Source organism: Cygnus atratus, chromosome 6 (assembly GCF_013377495.2).
Source record: "Cygnus atratus isolate AKBS03 ecotype Queensland, Australia chromosome 6, CAtr_DNAZoo_HiC_assembly, whole genome shotgun sequence".
Taxonomy (NCBI): domain Eukaryota; kingdom Metazoa; phylum Chordata; class Aves; order Anseriformes; family Anatidae; genus Cygnus; species Cygnus atratus.
The window spans coordinates 22,888,403-22,911,350 of record NC_066367.1 but is presented as its reverse complement, the minus strand read 5'-3'; the positions used below and the strand labels follow the sequence as shown (position 1 = coordinate 22,911,350).

The following is a 22,948-nucleotide window of genomic DNA, read 5'->3' as shown; positions in this document are numbered from 1 at the left end:
TTTGCTCTACAACACTTTGCTGCCTTTTTTTATTACAGCTGCCCCCGTAAAACCGGGTTTCTTTGTTGAAACTGCTCTGCTGTATTTCAACATCATCTTTTGTTCTATTAGCGTGACACTAGAACACTATTTAAGATCCATTTAGACAATAGAAAGTGTCTCTATTTGTGGAGTATTTCTCACTATTGATAGTGTAATTAATCGAGTCCACTTCTTATACCAATTTGAATAAATGTGAAATACTACAAATAAAGAGCAGTGCTCTAAAATGACACTTTAGTTCACATTTAATCAGCAGGTATTTTAATAACATAATAAAATTGGCTAAATAATTGATACCAGTTCACACTAAGAGAAAGGTGGAGTAATATACCTAAAAGTGTTAACAAATTTGCTAAAAGGCCTGAGTAGATAACACTTCAAGGTGTTAGTTTTTATCCTGTTAGAATGGCAAACGCCTTTAACACTTCGTCAACAAGGCCTGCCCAAGTAAAGGGCTGCTTTTTATATTGGATCATCTTTTTAACTGTTTGAAACAAAAATTGTATAGTGAATAATTTTAATACCTCACCATAATCCTCTGTTCTAACCTGAATGCAATTCTTTTTCCATTGCAAGTCTTACTGGGAAACACCTTGAAGCAAAAATAAAATGCATTGTAATAGTGTTAACGTTACTGGTTGTCGATGAAATTGGGATTCAGCCACTTCAAAACAACACCAGAATTTGATTAGATTGTACAAGATGACTGGCCTTCAGGCAGCCATTCACTGGACTGATGTGTATAGCTGATTTGGAATAAAAATCCTTTTTCAATAAGTAGCACTATAACATTGTTCTTTGAGATTATTTTAAGAGCAGTCTTTAAATTTTAGTAATTACTGTATTCTTCAGATTATACAGGAATGATTAGGAAAAAGAATATTCTCCTTGCTCTTTCTAAATCTCATTTTTCTCCAGCTCCCCAAGAAATTATTCAATAAAGCTGTGGGCAGGCAGAAAGAAGGCAGCATGTTATTTTGCAGTGAGATGGACAGTTACAAAGCTGTAGTGGGAGAACTGCATGACCTTTTGAGTACCATAATGAAACCAAAAATACCAGCAGATCTTCTGTACTACAGATACAAATGCTTTCTTGTTTAGGTTTCTGACACCAGTTAATTTAATTTAGTACTCTGCTTCATGAGGATGGTGCTCCTTTGTTAAAGTTGGCAGGCAGTGAAGTTTATGAACAGTGATAATAGCACATGCTGTGGAGGGTCAGCGTAAAATACTTTGCCTCCATGTAGAGATTAGCTCTTTTTTCCCCCCCTCTTTTTCCATGATGAAAGAAATGAATAAATGTCTGTGGAAGACGAGCAGAAACAGGCCCAAGAACTCTCCAGATGTGTAATGCGTGGCTGCCACGTGCTGTGTAACTAGCTGACAGGAGCTACAGCTCTCGCTCCGGCACCATCTTAGAACATCGGCCCTTTCTGGAGAAGGAAGTGGTCAGAGTGGAAGTAAACCGCTTCCTGTTCCAAATGCCCTTTTTTTTTTTTTTTTTTTTCAAATGGCATCATTTAAAGCAAACTATTTGGAAGACCCGAGATATATAATGTTGGTTTTGTCAGTTAGATCTTTAAAAGTTTTATGTTAAGAATCTTTAAAGAACTTTGGCCTTATAATTTTCTGTAGAAGGATAAGTGTGTACCTGTACTATTTTATGTGTCATCTTACCTTTGGTAGGAAAATAAAAGGAAATTCAATCTATTGTGAAGGTAGATTTTGGGCAAATTTTAACCTATAGACAGTGTCTTTCTCAAAATTCCTGAATCAGTACATCCAAATCAGCTCAGAACTCTGAGAAGTTAGTTTAATCTATAACCAGAACAAAGAATGGAATATAAATGTGAGAATAAATACATATGATTGGTACACTGCAACAAGTTATCATCTTTTCTAATAATTAGTTAGTAATTATAATCTAAAAGGAGAACAGAGTAGACAGAAAGGGAAATCGTGAGGTCTTCACAAACAAACAACTAGTTAATATACATTGTACTATATGAGCCTGGTAGCTAATAAATCAACACTATATTTGCATTGTAGATTACAATTAGGTAATTTTTAAGTTTGTTAATTGAACTGGATGAGAAGAGCTGTAGCTTTAATATTTTTATGATCTAGGGCATGTGCTTAAAGTGAAACAGTAAAGTTTTCAGTTGCTGTCTACTAATGGTGTAGTCATTTTATTTGTGTATACATATAGTTAAACTACACGTAGTGTGTAAAACTACATTTTTACGTGCATAGTTATAGTTAAACTACGTGTAAAGTGCAAAATCATAGAAGTGAATGCTATAGCTTAAAAAAAAAAGAAAGAAAAGAATGCTAGGCAAAGTTGATTTATACCAGTGGAGTGTTCCCTTATGCGTAAACGGTATTCCCTTTGCTGAAAATGAGTTGCTGGCTATGGGTGCTGGCCTTTGTCTGTGTCTAAAACGTACTTTGTAGAATGCCCAAAGGATCAATAGCAAATATAATATTAAATACTTCTGGACCATCGCTACTGCAAACAAAAATTTCAAAGCTCTAACAAGTACAGAAATAATGAGAGAGATTAGGAAGGAGCACAGTAGGTTAACGCCCAGATTTTCTTCCTATCCTTGCTTAAGTTAACAGTATTTTAGCTGCCTTGTTACAGAAACAAAATGTAGTAATATTTGTCTTTGTCTCCTCACTCTAAGCGTTGACTCTACTGACTGATTTTAAATAGATTTTAAAATGGGAAAAGTTATGAAGAATAATTAAACTCTTACAAGTTGTGAACACAGGTGTCTATGTAGGGGACAGAGACATGATTAATGCCTCAGCTGCAGGAAGGGTGTCAGTGTGATCTGCCATATTAACAGACATTAGAGAGTACATGCAGGAGAGCCAATTTAAATGTCATAATCTGTGGAATAAACTTCAGTTAAGTTCCTGAGTTTTGAGAAGCCAATCTCAAGCATGAACATTAGTTTTCCAGAAATCGCAGCTTTTCAGTTTTAAAAAATAGCGAATGTTGAAATGCAATGCTTGCTTGCAGAGAAAATCTAGAAAAAAAGAAAGAAATCTAGGAGAAATTTATATGGTGATATCATATATATGATATATAATGTAGAATATATTTGTGGTCATATCACAGTGTTAATGTTATGGTTCTTCCTGATACAGAGCCAAGGTCACTTAATTTGTACTTTTGCAATCACTTCAGACTCTCTCTGGTGTAAAACTAGTAGAAAATTGGAAAAGAGCTTTATACACTTAGAAGGTTGTTGTTGTCATACTATTTTTTTTAATTAAAAAAGTACCCTTATCTGTGTTTTCTTCTTAGCTGTGATTAAATGGAAATACAAGTCTTCATGCTTTCCAAGTATTAAGCGAAAAGAAGAAGATGTAGGATAAACTTTAAATGAAGCAGGAAAAATACACTTAAAAATGTAAAATTACACCTTTGGATGAAAAAAGCACAGTACCAGAAAACAATTAGGCGTTTGAAGCTTCATCAGCCAAGCATTTTGGTTGTAGTATATTTGGACTAAGTGTTTTGGTGCCCCATGGATCTGGTTCTGCAAAATGTTCTAATGAACTGCTTGTAAATTTTTCACTTTAAGTGTTATACTGTGTGTAAGGGCGGAATCAAAGTTCTAATCTAGCTTTGCATAATAGTACCATTTCCTTTCCTTCTTTAATTTAATGGGGAGCATCTTTCTTTCCCGTACTCCATGGTTGCTTTGTAGCCATTACAAGTTTGTTCTGCGTCACTTAGTGCAGAGATAACCTTTTGTCTTTTCATTGGAAATTTGCTGTACACAATTTGTTAACAAAGTAATGAATGTACTGCTAATTGGCTGTAATGAGGTAAGCTGATACGGAATTCTGTATGTAAGAGCAATATGTCTCCTGCTCTTCAAGAAGGGGACAGTTAAACTGCTGCCTCCTGTGTTTTTCATTTTCAGCAGTACAGAGAACCTGTTTCAACCAATCATTCACACCTGGGACAGTTGTGCTAATTTTTAAATAACTACTCGTAAGGCAAAGAGCAAAGTATTTTGTTCACAGCTTTTCCACCTAGGGATCGGAGGTCCGTTTTTTCTCTCACTGTACCAGTGCATCTGCAAAGTACTCCCATAGCCTTTATCTGCAAGTCCTCTGTAGCTGAAAGCTGATGAAGCAAAGGGAAATTGCTGTTTGTGTTGGTGCCAGTTAATCATGCTAGCCCAGCAGCATTTACATTCACACCACTGTAAGAAACACATAGTTAATTGGAGAACTGGCCATATTTTACAGCTGACGAAGGTTAGCTTTGCGGCAAAGCTGACTAATGGAAACTTAATCCGACTGTTAGTCTGTATGTCTTGTAACAGGTTTGTACCCAGTGCAATACTTGCCAGTTTTTTACGTGACTGATTCTGACAAGATTGCTGTTTAGGCTGGTATTGTTCTAGAGATGGGGGGAGACGGGATGGAGGCTAAGTGTTTTTTTTTTATTGCGAAATAGGTTAGTGTAGGAAGGCGCTATAAAAAAGCATTTGGGGCTTGCATGTGCTTTTTTTTTGTTTGTAAGAACTGCATCCAGCACACAAATTCCAAATCTTACATGCATTTTTCTTTAAGTTTCATAATGTGGAACAGTAAAGGAAATGTTTAGGAACGGCTGTAACAACTGTGGAGAAAATACTTGATTATTTATTCTTTTCATAGGGGCCACCAACAGATGCTCCTGCGGTCGATACAGCGGAACAGGTTTATATCTCTTCCCTTGCGCTGCTGAAAGTAAGTGTCTCGTGTGTGCTACAGCTGTGTGTGGTGCTGAGACTGAGTACCTGGCACCTACCCAGACCTTATGGACTTGTGCTCTTTAGATGCTGGTCAGACTAATTTTTACAGTGCATTTAATATTGAGTGGAACTTTCAAAATAAGAAAGTTATTTCTCTTTTTATGGCTTAATTTTTACTGTCTTATAGTGCCTTAGTTTCCAAAAGTGCTGCAAGTTGCAAATTATCAATAAAGAAGCAAAGGCTGGAAGAACTATCCCAGGTCAAACTTGAACCTCCTGTTAAACATATATAGTTAAACAATATCATTTGGTCTGAATTCCAGATGTTGAAACACGGTCGTGCTGGTGTCCCTATGGAAGTTATGGGTCTGATGCTTGGGGAATTTGTTGATGATTACACTGTGAGAGTGATTGATGTTTTTGCTATGCCACAGTCTGGAACGGTGAGTTCTTGCAGCTAGACTTTTTATTTTTTTCTTTCCACATAGTAAATAATTTGTAAAAGCTTTTCCTTCCTTACCTATTTATTCAATCTTATTTAAGCTGTCTATACCTATTGGATATAATCTGAACATGTCTAATTCACGTATCGATACCTTAAGTTTATGCTTAGATAGTGTTTGATTGTTTGTATTTTAAGGGTTTCAGTAAAAAAAAAAAAAGCGAAAACTTCATTTCTGAAGCAAAGACTAGTACATATAGTGTACTATACACCAGTGTATATCACTGGAGATCTGTTGTGTCTTTATGTGTAAATTATATTGGTATAACACCACTTAAAAGACTTATGAATTGATAACTTTAAGAACTCATGTACTAGCCAAGGGAAGGATTCAAAAATGTAAAGGTTTGACTAGAAATGTATCATGTCCTTAATTGTGATGATGCTATAGATACACTTCAAACTCTCTTTGGCAGATCTTATAGTGGCATATCTCTTAAATGATACTTTTTAATGGTGTGAAAAAATTAAGCATTTTAATTTTGAGTAAGAATATTAATGTTATGAAAATATATTTTAAAGAGATGATGAACCAATATTTATAATTGGAATTGATGGTACTTTTTTGTTTAACAAATAAAATACTGCTCTTAAAAAAGTACAGATCCCTTTGTAACTCATAGCTCCACAACAATGAAGTATTTAAATTCTTTTGTCCTGACTTTGTGTGTATTCATACATAGTCAGTATATGTAGAATTAACAAAAAGCTGTTATTTCTCTTGAACAAAATTTATTGAGCTGAACTTGTGAGAAACAACAGGCCAGAGTTTACGGAACAAAAAGGAGGTAGAAAAGACGAATCATAGTAGAAATTACTTAAACGACAGTTCAAAATCTTTTTTAGATTTTTAAAACATTCATTGACATACATTTATAAATAGTATTTTACGTTTAAGGGTGTTCTAAAGTAATCAGGTTTACTTCTTTAACAGATGCTTGTGACATTGTGTTTAAATTTTTGTTTGTGAAAAGTAACACGTAAAAAGATTTGAAGTATTACTTCATGTGCAATTACTATGATTTCTGTTTCTTTTTACATCAGGGTGTCAGTGTGGAGGCAGTTGATCCTGTATTTCAAGCAAAAATGTTGGATATGCTGAAACAGACAGGAAGGTAAGTCACCCTGAGGAGACCTGAGAATAACAAATACTCCCTGCATGTTGTTTAGAAGAAACGGCTGGCTCTCTGCAAAACTAGTGAAGTAGGAGCTGCTATTAAGTTTTAAAAAGATATAATTGGTCCAGAAAACGGGTGAGTAACGTAGCATGTAATTCAGTCCACCTCATGCCTTTCAATTGTCAGGAGGTTGTCAGTTATGTTAAACCCACATCTTTGATTATTGCACAGAAAGAATGCTGCTCAGTTTAGTAAAAGATTGATTTTTTTTTTCAGTTAAGATTTAAAAAAAATACAAAGTTTTAGCTTATTTATGAGCAATTTTAATAAAAAGGAGAAATTATTTGCTATAAGATTCTAGGATTTAAACAAATTTTTATTTCACTCCTACCTCTCAACAGTTGTCGTCTGCTTGCTCGAATTCTTTTACTGTGGGAAAAACTTCAAAATTAATGTTAGCAAAAAGCTCAGCAGCTGAACAGAACAGTGCAAATTGCTTTTTGACTGAGTTCCTAGTTCTACTGCTGGTTTAATTGATATTTAATCCTTTCCCACCGTTAGTTCCCGTTGTCCATGTCTGAAATGGACTTTCTGCCGTGAAAATTCAACCCTCAATGCCAAGGAGTTAAAGAGTAGATATTTACTCAAGTGCTGAAAGGGTAAAAACTGGTTCAAGAAAGGTGTGGTAACGGTGAAAAACTGAAAGCATGATCTTCTACTGCTAATGTGCATCCCTTAATGATAGCCCTCTTTTGTCACATTTATTCATATCCATGTTTTCACCATAATATGGAGAGTAATTTAAATATTTCCAATGGTATTTTTTCACAGATCAGCTTAATTTATGCCCTGGTGTTTTATTATTTCTTCTTGTGTTGCATGTTTTTATTTTTAAAGAATCTCGGTGTTCTCTTTGTTTCAGACCTGAGATGGTAGTTGGTTGGTATCATAGTCACCCTGGCTTTGGCTGTTGGTTGTCTGGTGTAGATATCAATACTCAGCAGAGCTTTGAAGCCTTATCGGAAAGAGCTGTTGCTGTGGTGGTGGATCCCATTCAAAGTGTAAAAGGAAAGGTATAGTAGCTTTTTTATTTTTTTTAAGGTACTTCAGTAAGAATTAGTATGGAGAAACTGTATATATGTGTAAGTTCTTGATTTTTGGAGGCCCATTCTCCCTTAAAAATAAATAAATAAATAATCTCACCGTAAATGAAAACATCCTTATCCACTTACTTTGCACCTTACATCAGTAGTCCTAAACAAGCTGGAACTCTTTGATACTGTCAGTACACATAACCGGTCATAATCCTCACTTCATATTTTGCTTTTCAGGTGTGACTCAACATTTTTGCAACTAATAATCCAAGTGTACATTGTTTCAGAGGTTTCATTTTAGCCACAAAATCTAAGATCAGAATCTAGCAGATCAGAATAGATTTAGCCCCTTAATGTGGGTACCAATAAGGCATTGATTTATAGGCATTACATATGATGGCTCTTAATAGCCTTTCTATTCCAAATGCTTTTGGCAATAAAACTTTAAAGAAGACTCGGTATCAAGCATTCAAGATTTTCAGAAAGTGTGCAGATAGATGATTAAGTATGTTAAATGATTATGAAAAGAGATTAACTTGCAAAGCGTATTGGGTTATAGTTGTCCTTTGTTGAAATCTCTTTTGTTCTTGTTTAGTTCTCTTTTTATTTCTTTCTAGCCCCATATGCCATTTTCCTATTTCCTGCCTCATGACAGCAGGGAGCAGCTCTATTATCACCTTCACAGAGCTGTCTGCAAATGTGAGAGGCAATTCGATTTTGCTCAACCACAGGGAGAGTGGATTAGAAAAACTACAGAACGTACAGAAATTGGCTAGGTGGTTTACTGCTTTAAAATACTGCTGAGGTGTTTTGTTTGAGCATGCACTCCCATTGTATTGTAGAATAATTATTGAAATGCATCATGGTATATATGGATGATATTAATGTAAATTTATAAATATTTAAAAAGTAAGTATTCATTTTCTGTAAAGCTGTAGTATGTTTCCTGTGAGAGATTATACAGTAGCTACCAAACAATTCCACTAAGGTTTCCTTTAATTTCATAATAGAATATTGTGAATCTATGGTTTCACTTAAAGTTTTTTTGTTTGGTTGGTTGGTTTTTAGTTCTGATTCTTTTATCATATTTGTTTGTGTAAATACAGGAAATTAAAAAAATTTGTTTGGAAGCTATTAGATGTTGAAATCAATTTTGCTGTCTTTTAAATTGCATAAAGAGTGGAAGAATATGTTGGTAGTTCTTGTGGAAAAAAAAATACTGCAGGAGAATATTTAATTAGTGCTGACTTTTTTCTGTAAGTTTTGCTTTATGCTTACTTTTATTTTCTCACTCAAGTATGAATGTTGAAACAAAATGATTTTGTCAAAATATAATTGGGGGTACTATACCAAAAATTTAGAGCTCTCTACCTGTTAAATCCATTAAGGGGAAAAGCCTCCCAGTAAGTCACACTACTGTTATACCACACTTCCACACTTGCTCACTAAGTGGTGTGGTTTCTTTTCCACTGTTGTTTGACACAGATGTCATCTTAAATAAGGGTCTTTGTTCTCCTCATGTAAATAATATTTGGCATTTTTATTTTGAATTTTTGTCCATCTAAACATTTCTCAGTTACATCTTTTCTTATGGCATTGCTGCCAGTACTTGAGATCACTGGAAGTCTTGTAATGTTTGTTTCTAATGTGTCTAGATGCTACAGTAAGATTAAATTGCATTCTCAGGTTTCACATCTTTAAAAAAAAAATGTTTCTGGCAAGTGCATCCCCAAAGTTTAGAAATAGAAAGAATACCCCAAATTATGAATAGTACTTCAAATTAATTTCTTGATTTTAGTGGTTGAGATTGGGCTGCGGGATGTATATGATTTTTATATCCTTGGTTGGCAAGTTCACTTGCATTGAAATGTATTTTGATTTTAGATGAACTGTAAGAACAGATTTATTAGAGCTGGGGAGATTTTTTAGGTCAGTTTTGACCGTTTTGTTTGTATGGCTTCCTTAATGTGCTGTCTAGTGCCCCTTAGTATCATAGACAATTTGAGTGTAGCCTATTTCAGGGAAGTACCTGTGTTTTCTCAGCGCCAGCAAAAGAAGAAATGCTTGTAGAGGTAATTTTGTTGCTGTAGTAGCCGCTGTACTGGTGGGCTTTTGCTAGTGCATGTAGCTGCATGAGTCCAAGATCATTACTCATTATACCTTTTAGCAGCATAACTGTCTGGCAAAAACTATTGTGAACATGTGGCGTAGAAGATTTTAATGTGGTGTATTTTGACTGAGATTAGAAGTATTTAAAAACAAAGTCCAAAATAACACATTAGCTAATTTTAAACCTGCCTGAGGGCAGGTCCGTGCCCAGATAAATTGCTATGGCTTGTAGTCAGTGAAGCAGTAGTGGTGGTGCTAGTGAGGGATAAAGAAGGGCACAGGTTATTTTCATGTGTCAGGAAGTTGAAATGAATTCTGGTGAGGAGCCTCAGGTTCACCTCGTCTAACCAAAGCATTAGAAAGCAGTTTGCCCCTGTCACTGGTAGAAAGCTAAAACTTTTAACTTCTTTGTTAGCTCTCCTAATCTGGGCACACATCTTCTGATTCCAAGCATCTACTAGGACTGTGGTTTGGGACTGCAGTTCAAAGATAAGAAGACATAATTCTCATCTGTTTAAAAAAGGCATTTCTTGTCTTCTTAAAGCCCTTGAACAGAATATGAAATCCACATATAAAAATAAAATCCTTAAATATTGTAGGACACAAGAAAGACAGGCAACTCTAGTACTGATCTTGTAACTTTACACATATATATTTTTACACAAGCAGTATTCTTTTCCATGACTATGTACCATATATTTCAATATTTAGGCTAATAAAGTTTCAGCTGCTTGTAAAAACTCATGTTTTATATATATGTATATAATATATATATATATATTTTATATATATATATATGTATTTTTATATTTATATATATATATATAATTTTAATTCAGGTCAGTGTTAGCAGAACCCAGAGAGAAAAAGCTTTGTTTTGGCTTTTTTTTTTTGTAATTGATTTTTGTGAATAAATTCAAAGTAGGCGTGGTAAAATGTGGAGAGTGTGGAGCAACCTGGCTAGCTGTCACTTTATCTTGTACTTATTACAAAAGCCTTTTTCAAAAAAAAAAAAAAATCTCCAGTTTTCCAGTCTGTGAAATGGGAGTTATAATACATACTTAGAATATTCCACAGAAGTAATTTCATTAAAGATCTGGATTAAAGCTAAATATTGACATTTTATATTTCTTTCCAACATACATTTTGAAATATCTGTACAGAGAACTATATACCTTTGCCAAATGTTAAAAATAAATTTTTTTGGACCTTAACTTAGCAGCTGTTCCTCACCTCTTAAGGAAAATACAACTACATTAAATCCACTGTAATGTAATTTCTTTCACTTTACACACATTATCTATATGTTAACACTCATATGTTAAATATAGCGGTGTTTTCTTTTTAAACTATTTTAAATTTAGTCTTTATTTTACTTATTTAACTATATTAGAAACCTTTATTTAGAAAAAGTCACCACTTAAAATGGTTTGCTTTTCTGAGAGGTAGTTCATTGGTTTCCCTTGATAAATAATTGCTGACAGAAAGTTTTGTGAAATATCCAAAATGGTCAGTAGTCTGTTTTGTACATCTGAGAAGTTCGATGGCACTTGTTGGTGTTTAGTATGGTATGTAACAAAATCTCTCGTTCATACAGCAAAATTTCGTGTCTGTTGCACTGTTACCTTTCCGAGCAAAGCACTATCAAAAATATTGGTAGGAAGATCTGTTGTTTCATGGCAAAAATCTATTTTTAAAAATATTTGTTTTCTGAAGAAGACTTGTCTTTGATAAATTTTTATAAATTGTATTTTGCATGTTTGTCACCTCCTGACAGATGAAAACAAACATGCTGTGCATCTTAATCCTATGTGCGGACTGTATCCTGCCACCTCTGTAAAACAGGTTTTTGCTGTGGTGTTGTATTGTTATCTTAATCTCATTCAGAGAATGCAAGGAGAAAAAAAACAACATTTGGGTATCCAGGTAACAGAAATCATTCAGGTCAGAAGTAATCCTAGAAGATCATATAGTCCAGCTTCGTGTGCAACAAAGGCTCCATGCTGAGTTTGGACCCAAATCACTTAGGGTTTTGTCCACTTGAGTCTTGAGATGTCACAGTCTTAAGGGGGTATCTATTCCAATGCTTTATTAGTCTGGAAGTGGCTTTTTTGTGTGTTTGTTTTCTGGTGGTTATTTTTGTCTCTGAATATAGTCAGCAGCTCCCCATTTCAGTTTATGACTGCTGTCTCTTTCTCCTTCCACATCAGTGAAGAACCTGGTTCTGTGATCTTAGTAGCCTCCTCTTCTGGAATTGCAAGGTCTGATGCTTCAAACAGAAGCCAGAATGTGAGCGTTAGACTAAAAACATTTTGATTTTTTTTTTTCCAGTGGGACCTCTGAATTGCTTTCCTTGGTTCAATTTATGAAATCTTTATAATTTTATTCTAAAATGAGTCTAACAAATGTGATGAACAGTTACCATTTATTCTTTTATTTGTTTTTAAAATGTGAGATAAAAATATCCTTTTTGTGCTCCTAGAAGTCCCAAAGAGGTACTGTTTTACTGTATGTATATATATATGCATGGTTTGTCCTGAAATAGCAAATTTCTGGAGAGCTTAGCTGAGTTGCTGCTGGAAGTCTATAGCAAAACTGAGTCCATCCAAAGCCAAGGTCATCTTTAGCAAGGGCAAGACCTTAAAATCCTTTTGAACTGGTAATGGAGAAAAATAGTGCATTTTAAATAAGTACGGTGGCTTAAATAATTTACTCTAGAATTTTGTAGTATTCCAGTCTATTTTGAATTTTATTTTCCATTCTTTGAAATGGACAAAATTTAAATAGGCATAGGGTGAAAGACTAGAATGCCACTACAAAACTGATATACAGTTGAACAGAGGCTTGTTGTTCTATTTGCTGAATGACCTGTTTGGCTGCTGTATTCCATAAAGCTCCCCCACCTTGGTGCTTATGTTAATTCTAGATCTAGGTGTCAACTTGTGTATCAGTGATATGGTTTTGTCAATACCTGATTTCAGTTTTTAACTCTTTGGAGGAATAGAGAGACTTTTTATTCAATGATGAACAATGAATAATGGTTTTGTTAATGATTTGGTAAAAAGTAGTCTAAAAGTAGAAGCCACAAGCAGGCAGAGAACTAACAATGATTCTTCTGAATGCTGGAATTGCCATCTGTCCTCAAGAATTTTCTTCAGCTGAACATAAGTCTTACGCTAGTTTCTAATAGTTTGCATACTTTCAGACCTCCACTCTTCTCCACGACTATTATTTTCACTTTGTACCTTCCCTTTTCCTTGGTTTGTTTAGAGGAGATAGTGGCTGCTTTTAAGGAAGCAGAAAAAAGCAATCGGTAAAATGAGATATGTGGAGAGATTAGTTATAACACCTGAAATTTGACATTGAAAGTGGCCCATTAAGAATTAAGCTTGTGAGAACTTTGAGTAAGCACATAGGAGCCACCTATCAAGTTTTTTTTTTACAAGCACAATTTTCCCTCCCCAGTTCATGTATTTGTCTTAGTAGTCGTTATCTTAATAAATCTTTCTGAGAAACAAGGCAAATTCAAGTCATTAGCAGCTTCAAATTATTAGTTAAAAACTAAAAGAAACTGACTATATTGTCACTACTGCTTTGAGACACGGTTGCTTTGAATTATTATGCAGATAATATTTTTCAATAAAGTATCTTCTAAAACATGTAATACCTACAATTTTATGTCAGATTATTTTATGCCTGAAACAGACCGTTTTCAGAATTGCACTTGCTAACATTATTTTCTGTTTTAAATGAAAAATTCTAAAATACAGAAGGGAGCTTTATGTTGTGTAAGTTTGATTACAGCTGTTTGAGATCAGGGATTATATTGTCCTGTACATTTTGTACAACATTTGGTACATTGAGATACTCTTACAGTATGTATAAAAACTTTCATCCTTGAGTATTGGATCATTACTGGCCATTAATATTGACATAGTAGTAATTTGTGGATTTTGAGATTAAAGTGAATAAACACAATAGCTGAGAAATAACAATGGAGCACAAAGCTTTGATACTTTTCATTATCACAATTTGCATTGTAATAATGCAAAGGAAAGAAAGGAAATGTCACAATTATTGTCATAAATAATTACAGGAACACAATATTATGTATTTGTAATGTGATTGTAGCCTTTTAGCTGCCAAAACTTGAAAACAAAGTGTTCAGTTAATTCTTAGAAAAACCTTTTATGGCAATATTGCATCTTTGTGCAATAAAATGTGTCCTCTGGTATGCATGGCAATCATCCTTGGCAAGAGTGGGATTACGTCTTCCATGTAACAAACAGCTAAGTAACCACCAAATAACTGTGGAACTCATCTGTAGCATATCTTAGCATTGAGTGGTGCATTTGGTGTAGTAGCCTCCATAACAGGGACTGAAACTTCCTCCTTGGATGGAGGCAAGAACTAAGCCAGATTTGGAGAAAAAGGAAGTAGACAACGTTTGTGTTGGTTTTGATTTACTACTCATTCAATAAAGACTGACGCCTTTTTTCCTGAAGAATCATTTGTAAGAGATGCGTTGCATCTGCACTACTGTGTAGGACACTTGGTGTTCATCTGTGCATTTCAGTTCAGGATACGAGTTTTCTAAACCTAGGCATAAATGACTAAGCATTGAACTGCTTTATTACTGCTGCTATACCACTCGTTTTCTACTGTTTTGTTTGAAAGCCAGCATTTTAATTGTAATTGCATGTACTCAGAATAACATGTTTTGCATATGTTAATTCCTAATTTTTTTTAGTGGGATGCTAAAACTTTTAATATCGATGCTGGTGTTCTGAATGCTGGTGTTTGTTATGCAACATCCTTTGGATTTGCTGTGTTTAAATTAGCAATGTATGCTTACCTACTAAACCATTTACATAGGTTACTTCAGTTCATGCCCTTCCCTAAAACAAAAAAAGTTCCAAGAAGACTTTTTGTTGAAAAGTATTAAATGTTTAATTTCCTTTTGCCGTGGTGGATGTAGAATAGTCCATTTATCTTCATTAAGGCATATAGCTTTAAAAACTTGTGGCTTTGCTACTTGTGAGTTATGGATGCATGCCCTCACTTGTCAAGATAAATGTATTATACTGTAGTTCTCTCCCCTCCCAGTATGGATGTTCAAGTTGTACAGCAGATTTGACCACAAATAAGCAATTCTCTAAGGATAGAGAAGGAAAATGCACATACTCCTAGGAATATATTTTTCAGAGCTAAAATTGACATTTTATAAATAATTTCCATGTTGCAAACTTCAAACTCACAATCACAGCAATTCAGTGATATGCATTTGGCATGAGTCAGTTTCAGTTCTTAGTGCTTTTCATTGGAAATGGCATAAAAAGTAAGATTTCTTTGAATTTTTTATGTTGTGGGCTTACAGGGGACAGAAGATGTTCTTCACTTGTAGCTGTCTAACAGTGCATGGCAGCATAAATAACGAAATGGTCATAAACCCGAGCTGCACTTCTCAAGTCACATGTTCTGTTTCATTTTTAAAGAATCTAGAAACAAACTAAGCAGTTGATAACAGGTCAGTTGCAGGTGATAAAAGATATTTTAGATGGGACATTACTTCTTTTTCCACACCTTGCATAACCACGTTATATCTTTTGCATAGTTTTCTTTAAGCACTAGTATGTTTGTTCATAAACATATGGCATAAACAATACATTGCTATTTGCATTCCAAGGAAACAATACATTTTTAAAGATAGTCACCATATGTGATACATTCTTCACTGGAAAAAATACTGATGCTAGAAGTTTTTTTTTTTAATTTCAATAAGAAGGGTGGCTTACTTCTAACTGAACCTTATCATTAAAACATAGTAGACCTTGCAAAACAAGAGTGTTTCTTTAAATATTATTTGTAGATTTGCAATTGGACTAATTTAATAGAATCAAGTGGGTAAAGTACTCTTGAAATTGTCTTGATTTTTTTCACACAGACAGTTATGGAGACTGTTTTAGAAAAAGTGGTAATCTACATGGCACACTGTCAGAAGAAGCTAAAATAAGTCCAGTTATTAAACATTCTAAATTTTAATCACACCATTATTTTTAATAACCATGTTCACTATAAAAGGCCAGATTTTTATCTAGTTACCAATCGAGGAATCCAACACTTGTGAATAATCATATTAATTATAGCTATCCTCAAATTTATAAAATAAACCGAAGATAATTGTAAATTTCGTTTCTAAAACTCTATTATGCAAGTTCTATTCTGGGTTGGTGACCCCTGGGAAATGCTTGAAAAATGCAGTATAGTTATTGTTTTTTAGATTATTATGCTTTTTTGAAGCTAAGACAGATGTACAAAAAGATGCAGTTTTTATTTTGTATTGGCAGCTTCCAAATATTTAGTATCTATTTCCAAGAGCTGCAATTAGTAAAGCATCCATGGTACTGAAATCCACACATCCCACAAGCTAATTATATTTGCAAGGTCAGATTGAATACATATTTTCAGAAAAATAAAGGGTTATATAAATGTGTCTTCTACTTGGCTGTTATATCACAGTTTGTTGATCTGGAGTATAATGTGTACAATTCACAAATTTGTCTGATAACAGAAAGTGGTGTGTGATTGTGTTTATTTTACTAACCAGTATATTCACAGCAATCACTTCCAAATATCTCTCCAGTAAAGATGTGTTAATTACAAAACAGACAAGGTCTTCTATTATATTAAAGCTACTAACAAGAAGACAGCAGGAATCACACATGTAAATAGCATCATCAACCCCTATTTTAGTCCTCTGTTTTGATCTGTGAGTTGCGCATAGACCAAAGGTGCTATTAAAGACTCAGTATATGAAATAGGCAGCATTATATGAACAAAATTTATTCAACAAGAAAACAGACCTTTAACATGAATTTAACAAGCCTGAGAAATTATAAACTCTCATATGCTGCAGATTCATGCAGTGATAATAAACAAAAACGGAAAGTAAGAGGTTTCCTTAAGCTAGCCAAACTGCTAATGGTTTTGTTATAAGCTGTCTGCTGTTGAAATGACCTCTGAAAAGTCTGAAGACACTTGTACTCAGAGAAATTAAATGGTCAGAGTGGTGAAAGAGTTGCACTGCGGAAGTGCATTTGAAAAAAATCCTACCTTTTTATTTCTGGAAAATATCCCAATGCCACAGACTTTTGTTTAACTTTTTATGTCTATGGAAAGAGAATTTAGCATGAAGCTTGGAAACTGTAGTTTTTACTAACATATCACAAGATGCATCAGATAATATAAGTGTAATGACAACTTAAAATTTTTGGATGAGGAAATACCAACTTCTTAGCAAAATTCTAAGTAACCAAGTGGGGTGTTTTTTGTTTTGCTTTTAATTAATCCTCAGAGGTTCTTTGTTCAAAATACCATATCTAAAGTTTCCATCATAAAGTGCAGGGTGACCATGTTGCTGTCATCTGATTACATCATGCTGTACTTCAAGATATGCAAACGTACAGAGCAGACTTGTGTGCACCTACAAGTGCTTACTGGGGTTCTTTTCTTGAATCTTACTGTGGCGTAATTAACACCTAGTTCACCCATTGCTCATTAGTAAACTGGACATTAATGAGTCTATTTATTTTGGTATAATCCTCTAAAAGAGGAACTGATTTGTTCTCACCATGAAAAAAGCAATTACATTTGGTAGAAGCCAATATGTAGGAATTGTTGTTGTATTTATGCTTTTATTGCATATTAGGTCTAAATTTAGCCTCCAGGTTGTTGAGCATGTTAGTTTCTTTAAGATGGTTGCTATAGAGATAGCAGCAAATTCCTTTAATCTTAGCGTAGTTAAAATATTTAGTTACCATTGGTCGTCATAGTGCAAGTAAGACGAGAAATACCATCCACATGCGTACTCATGGTGCCCTTCTGAGATTGTAGGAATTACAGTTTTACCTCAGTAGTTCATACCGCCTTCTGTTAGTGCAGCCTGCCCAGCTGAGGCGATGAGGTACTTCAGGCCTCATGCCCAGGTGGAGCCTGAGGCCTACCGGAAAGCACTTGTGATCAGAGAAAAGACACTAGCTTAATAGTCAGTGTCATTCTCAAATATTTTAGCAGCTAGTTCTCATGTTTTCCTTTGAAATTTATCCGAACATAACCTTGAGAACACTGACTAAAATGTTGAATTTATTATCAAAACCAAGTTTAATCTGTTGTTGTCGTTATTATTATTTTTTCTTCTTGTTTCAAATGGCTCAAGAATCAAACCAAATCCATAGTTTATGAAGCTATTCATTTTTGGATAAACTCAACACTTTTTAGTGAATTTCTCATTTAAACTCCAATCAAGGAGCACGGCCACTAAGATCTCAAGTTATCAAGCAGCTCCTCATGATTTTGGGATGGTGCCATGCAGATGTTTCTTGCTCCTCAGGGTAAATTTTTATTTGCTAGATTTTTTTCCCCTTGTCTAGCTTGTCTCTGGAGACCTGCAGTATAGATTTTTTTTTTCTTTGCTTGACTTTTTAATTTATACTGCCTGTTCGTTATGGTTGGGCATTTCCAGGTGTTCATAAATTGGAGCATCTGGTTAAAATGGAACATGGAGAGATAAATACAATAGCTTGTCACAAGCGTTTTGAGATAGAGAAAAATCTGTTAGTAATAAAAAAGGAAAAATACAATTATTTTATATCTTTCAACAAGGAATGTATAGGTAAATAGAAACTATTTAAGGTCATTTTGAGAATTATTTTTTTTAAATTATTCCCTTCAGTAGCATTAACATAAGATGGCATTTTTTCTTTACTGCATATTAAAAGTAATTTGTTTTTATTATTATTCAGAAAGGGATTGCCACTTTACCTGACATTAATTGGGTCACTATCTAATATTTTTAATAAAAACATGTTTTGTATGCTTTCTGCAGGCTTTTTTAAGACATGATATGTGCAGAATATTTATATCATGACATATATTGGGGCAGACACAGCTGGCAAGGTAGCTGAGAGTCTGCCCAGTAGGCCATAGTGGTACTGAATCGCTCAACACAGATGAAATAGTTTGGTCTAAAAAAATAAAGGTGATGGGTTACTAGTATTTTTGAGTTTACAGTTGGATAGATATTTATTTTGTTTAAATAGCTGCCTAATCAATTAACTTGCATCAATTTTATTTACACATGAATAACCTCAGTGACCTCAATAATTCTGTTACAGTCTTAGTCAAATTGCATACGTATTTAGTTAACATTGCTGTAAATCAAGAAGAAAATGCTAGAATAATGTGGGAGACCTGATGTCACTTTCTCTGCAGACTTTTGGTAGCAAACAGTGTTTGATTTCATGTTTTTTCAACACAAAAGATTTGTTTCAGCTCTAATTCCTCAGAATATCAGACCAGTCATATAAATGTATTTGTTGTTGGTCATAGTATGGAGAGGAAGAGAATAAAAATGAGTGTAGTAAAAGCTGCTAAAATGAGATTTAAACTATTTAGCTAAAAGAACTGGGATAACTCCTCGAAGCTAGACAGAAAAGATGTCTGCAAGTATGGCAAGAGCTATTCGTGGGGCTGCATGCGGCTGCATATGACCACAAGTCTGGCTAAAAAAACCAGGGCCCAAACAAGAAAGGTCAGTTTATGGTTAATCTGTAATGGCGAGTACCCAGCAAGAGTAGCTTCGCGTGTGTTGCTGGTATGTTCTCAGCTCCATCACACCTGACAGAGAGGTTGGATAGGTGATTGGGTTTTATTCTATGGGCCATGCAATACTATTTCCAACTATTTTAATAGACAAATTCAGCACAGGACAGAATAAAAATCAGTGATGGTTTTCCTTTATTTGCGAAGAAATAGCACTGAATACTACCTACTGTGTACCTTTAAATCATAAATGACCTTGGTTTTCTTTTACTCTATTTTTTATTCCTGAGCATGACACTGACAAGGACTTTTTAATCCATCAGACAGTTTATAGACCCTTTCGTAGTCACAAGAAGCAAAAAGCATCTGACTAGAAGGGAATACATGGGGCAAGTTCCTTGCTGGCTATAATTTTGTTGTCATTTCAAGTATTGTGGTAGTATAATTGATGTGACAGGACTGGGCTTTAGACTCAGTCCCTTAGCTTGTGCTCACTTTCAGTTTTAGTCTCTCTCTGTCATTCATTTTGATTGGATAAGATTTAGGTGACAAACATATGCATACCTTTGAAGCTTAGAGTAAGCATATATAAAAATTCAATGTTATCTGATTATACCATGTCTATAAAACTTACAGCTCCATGGAAAAGGTAGTAATTGGTGTCACCTTACAATACAAGGTAGTGTAGTGTGCTGATAGCATAGCCAGCAGGAGGCTCTTTTTTATTAATATTATAATTAAATGATTTTCTGGATAAAGGCCAAAAACAGATGAGAGTTGATTGTGCCTTGTCCACTGTTGCTTGGCACTATTAGTTGCATTTTCTAAAAAGAATTGACTTGACATCTTGTTTTTACAGGTTGTTATTGATGCCTTCAGATTGATCAATGCTAATATGATGGTCTTGGGACATGAACCAAGACAAACAACTTCAAATCTGGGTCACTTAAACAAGCCGTCTATCCAGGTAAACTCAGTGTTGATAGTCCTGTGAATTGCAGGATCTTTTCAGCAATTTTGGGGGCAGGTACCTAAAAACAGTAAGCTATAAGTTTGTTTATTGTTCTCTCTTTAGCATTTTTCTGCATGCATTTGAAGTTGATGTGATTCATCAATAGAGTTATATATATGAAGAGTTTAAAGTTGAGCCCTAAATTAGCTAACTGAGTGTGAATGCCTGTATAATTAAATACTGCAAAGGTTAAAGTACTGATTTATCAAAATGCAAACTTTAAAGTAACAACTGATGCCATACTGTGTGACGCAAGATAGGTAAAAGATTATCCATTTTCAGTGCTGTAATTTAAAAAATTCCTTATTAGCATGTCCGAGCTTTCTTAAATATAAATTATTCTGAAGTAAATTACGTAAAAAGTTTCTTCTATATTAATGATGTTGCCTTTCTGCTGTATGCATATTAAGTTTCTTGCTTAATATGTAATCTAGATTTAACATTGTATCGTGTCTTAAAAAAATCATTTTGAGATGATACAGTAATTTGGTAAAAAAATGGTGGACTAGGAGATTCAGTGGATTGTTTGGTTGTTTCAACTATAATGCTTCCTTTGAGAATATTGTCTTGTATTTCTCTGCAAACATTTGTGAAATTCAGTATTCAAAGTTTGATTTCTAAAGGTGACGGTTTGACTAGTGAGACAAAAATGTTGGTCTTCAATGAAGCAAACTTTCGTTTCAAGAAATAGCTTCTGATCTGAAGGAAGTATTCCCGAGAGTGATTAATGCTTTTTTCTGTGTCATTCTTCTGCCTCAATGTCTTTTCCTTTTTTCTCCCCAGAAAACTTTTTTCCCTTGCTATTCCCATGCATTCTAAAAGGCATGTGTTCTGGCACCCATGAATCAAAATTCATAGAATCAGAGAATCGTTCCTTCTCTTCTGATCTATTACTTAAACAATCAAAGCAATATCTGCTAGATAAACATACTAGGCAAAAGACAGTATGTTACTCATGGTAGGACTGACATAGGGGCCAAACTTCTGCTGTAAGAGAAACGTCCTCTGGGAGACTAGATCACCATACCCCTAACTTTCAAAAGATCAGTTCGTTTTTATTACTTACACATTGAAACCCTTTTTTAACATAATGATAATAAAATCCAATAGCTAAACGGTGTCTGCTTCAGAAGATGGTTGTTTTACTTTTGATTTTTGAATTGGTAAAAAAAGTGTAAACAGTAATGAGTATGAAATAACCAGTTAATACTCTTGATTGGATGTAGGCAAGCCTGCGCTTGCATATTTTGGGAGAATATCCTAACTGAGCTTTTCTGGACCATGTGTAATGACTCGTTTTGTAAACCCCTGTAGTATTGTTCAGCTTCATTATTTTAAGATCACTGTCACTATAGCATGGCGTATTTTAGCCACAGGAGTTTGTGGTTTCTCTTGTGAGAGTGTTTTATTTTTTGTTGGTTTATTTCATTTCCAAATTGGTAGCGAGCTGTTGCAATGTCACTGTTAGGCTAAAATCGTGGCTTAAAATGAGACTGTTCTTAAGCAGTGTTGTCTGCCCCCCCCCCCTTTTTTTTTTCCCCTCTAAGGACTCAGTTTAGTTTTGCTTTTGTTCTCAGGTCATGAGTACAGTTCTGACACAGTTGAGCTCAGCAGCAAACTTAACAGAGATTTCAGCTAGGCTGCAATTTCTGTTTCTTTCTCCACCAGTAGTTTTAAGGTATTTCTTAACATCTTAGAAATAAATATCCCCTTTTGTATCCCTTCATCCCTTTCTTTGTGTCTTTTTTCTTGTCTTCCTTTATCAACAGCTTTTTACTTGCTTTTTGTCTGTGCATCCAATTTGTAAGTCATGTTGGAATGGTGGTTTCCATTTGAAACAAAATACATGAAGAGCAAGGTTTACTTTAAAATGTAGAGCAAGTGTTTATTTCATGGGCTTCAATTAATCCTGTTGCAGTTGCCAAACTACAGCTTCTGTTCAGAGTTGAAGTGTTTTTTACCTTTTTGAAGTGTTTTTTACCTTTTTTTTACCTAGATTGTTTACCTTTTACATTTGTCAACTCTTTAAAAGAGTGATTTGGGAAGAGGGGAGGAAGGAGAAAGGGCAGGTGGAGAAAGTAAGGACAAATTCGCAAAGCTGAAAATTGGCTGAAGCTACTCTCTTTGTACTGTAGCTCAGAATATAAATGTGGAAAGGTTGGCAGTGGTTGTAAATAAAAGCACTCAGCATTCTTTTATTTGTAACAGAAAGAGACATATTTTAGTAGATGTGATAGCCAAATTTATTGAGAGAGGTAAGATTTGAGAGAAATACCTGCGCATATGTATCAGTCAAAAGTTTGCAGGCAGTTAATCACTTTTTCCTATGATGGCTGTTACTTGTAGAATGAGTCTGTGCTTTAGAAACAGAAAGTATAACCACCAGTTGACAGACATTGAAAGATAGAAATAGGAACAGGTATATTTATCTGATATGTACCTATAGTCTGTTGTGCTTTTTTTTTCCTTTTTTTTTTCCCTTAAGTGATCTTTGAAGGTGGCTGTATTTAAATGAACTCTTCCTTTTGTTTCAATGGTGAGAAGCTTTTATACAAACTTTCTCTGAATTTTACAGGCACTAATTCATGGACTAAACAGACATTACTATTCCATCACTATCAACTACAGGAAGAATGAACTAGAACAGAAGGTAATTGTTTTAGCTTTTATTCAGAGGACAAAGAATTCTGCTCAAACTACTTAAGAAT

The 22,948-nt window shown here is 34.4% G+C and overlaps 1 protein-coding gene across 4 annotated transcripts in view; it reads left to right on the top strand.

Annotated features, from left to right (window-relative positions):
• Nucleotides 1-22,948, top strand: part of PSMD14 (proteasome 26S subunit, non-ATPase 14) — a 48,326-nt gene that overhangs the window by 19,123 nt on the left and 6,255 nt on the right. For all 4 annotated transcript variants that reach the window (XM_035569969.2, XM_035569986.2, XM_035569995.2 and 1 more), the window contains 6 exons: nucleotides 4,729-4,800; nucleotides 5,129-5,248; nucleotides 6,352-6,422; nucleotides 7,348-7,498; nucleotides 20,088-20,195; nucleotides 22,816-22,890. In XM_035569969.2, coding sequence (XP_035425862.1) covers nucleotides 4,729-4,800; nucleotides 5,129-5,248; nucleotides 6,352-6,422; nucleotides 7,348-7,498; nucleotides 20,088-20,195; nucleotides 22,816-22,890 — 597 coding nt within the window. The remainder of the gene's footprint in view (nucleotides 1-4,728; nucleotides 4,801-5,128; nucleotides 5,249-6,351; nucleotides 6,423-7,347; nucleotides 7,499-20,087; nucleotides 20,196-22,815; nucleotides 22,891-22,948) is intronic.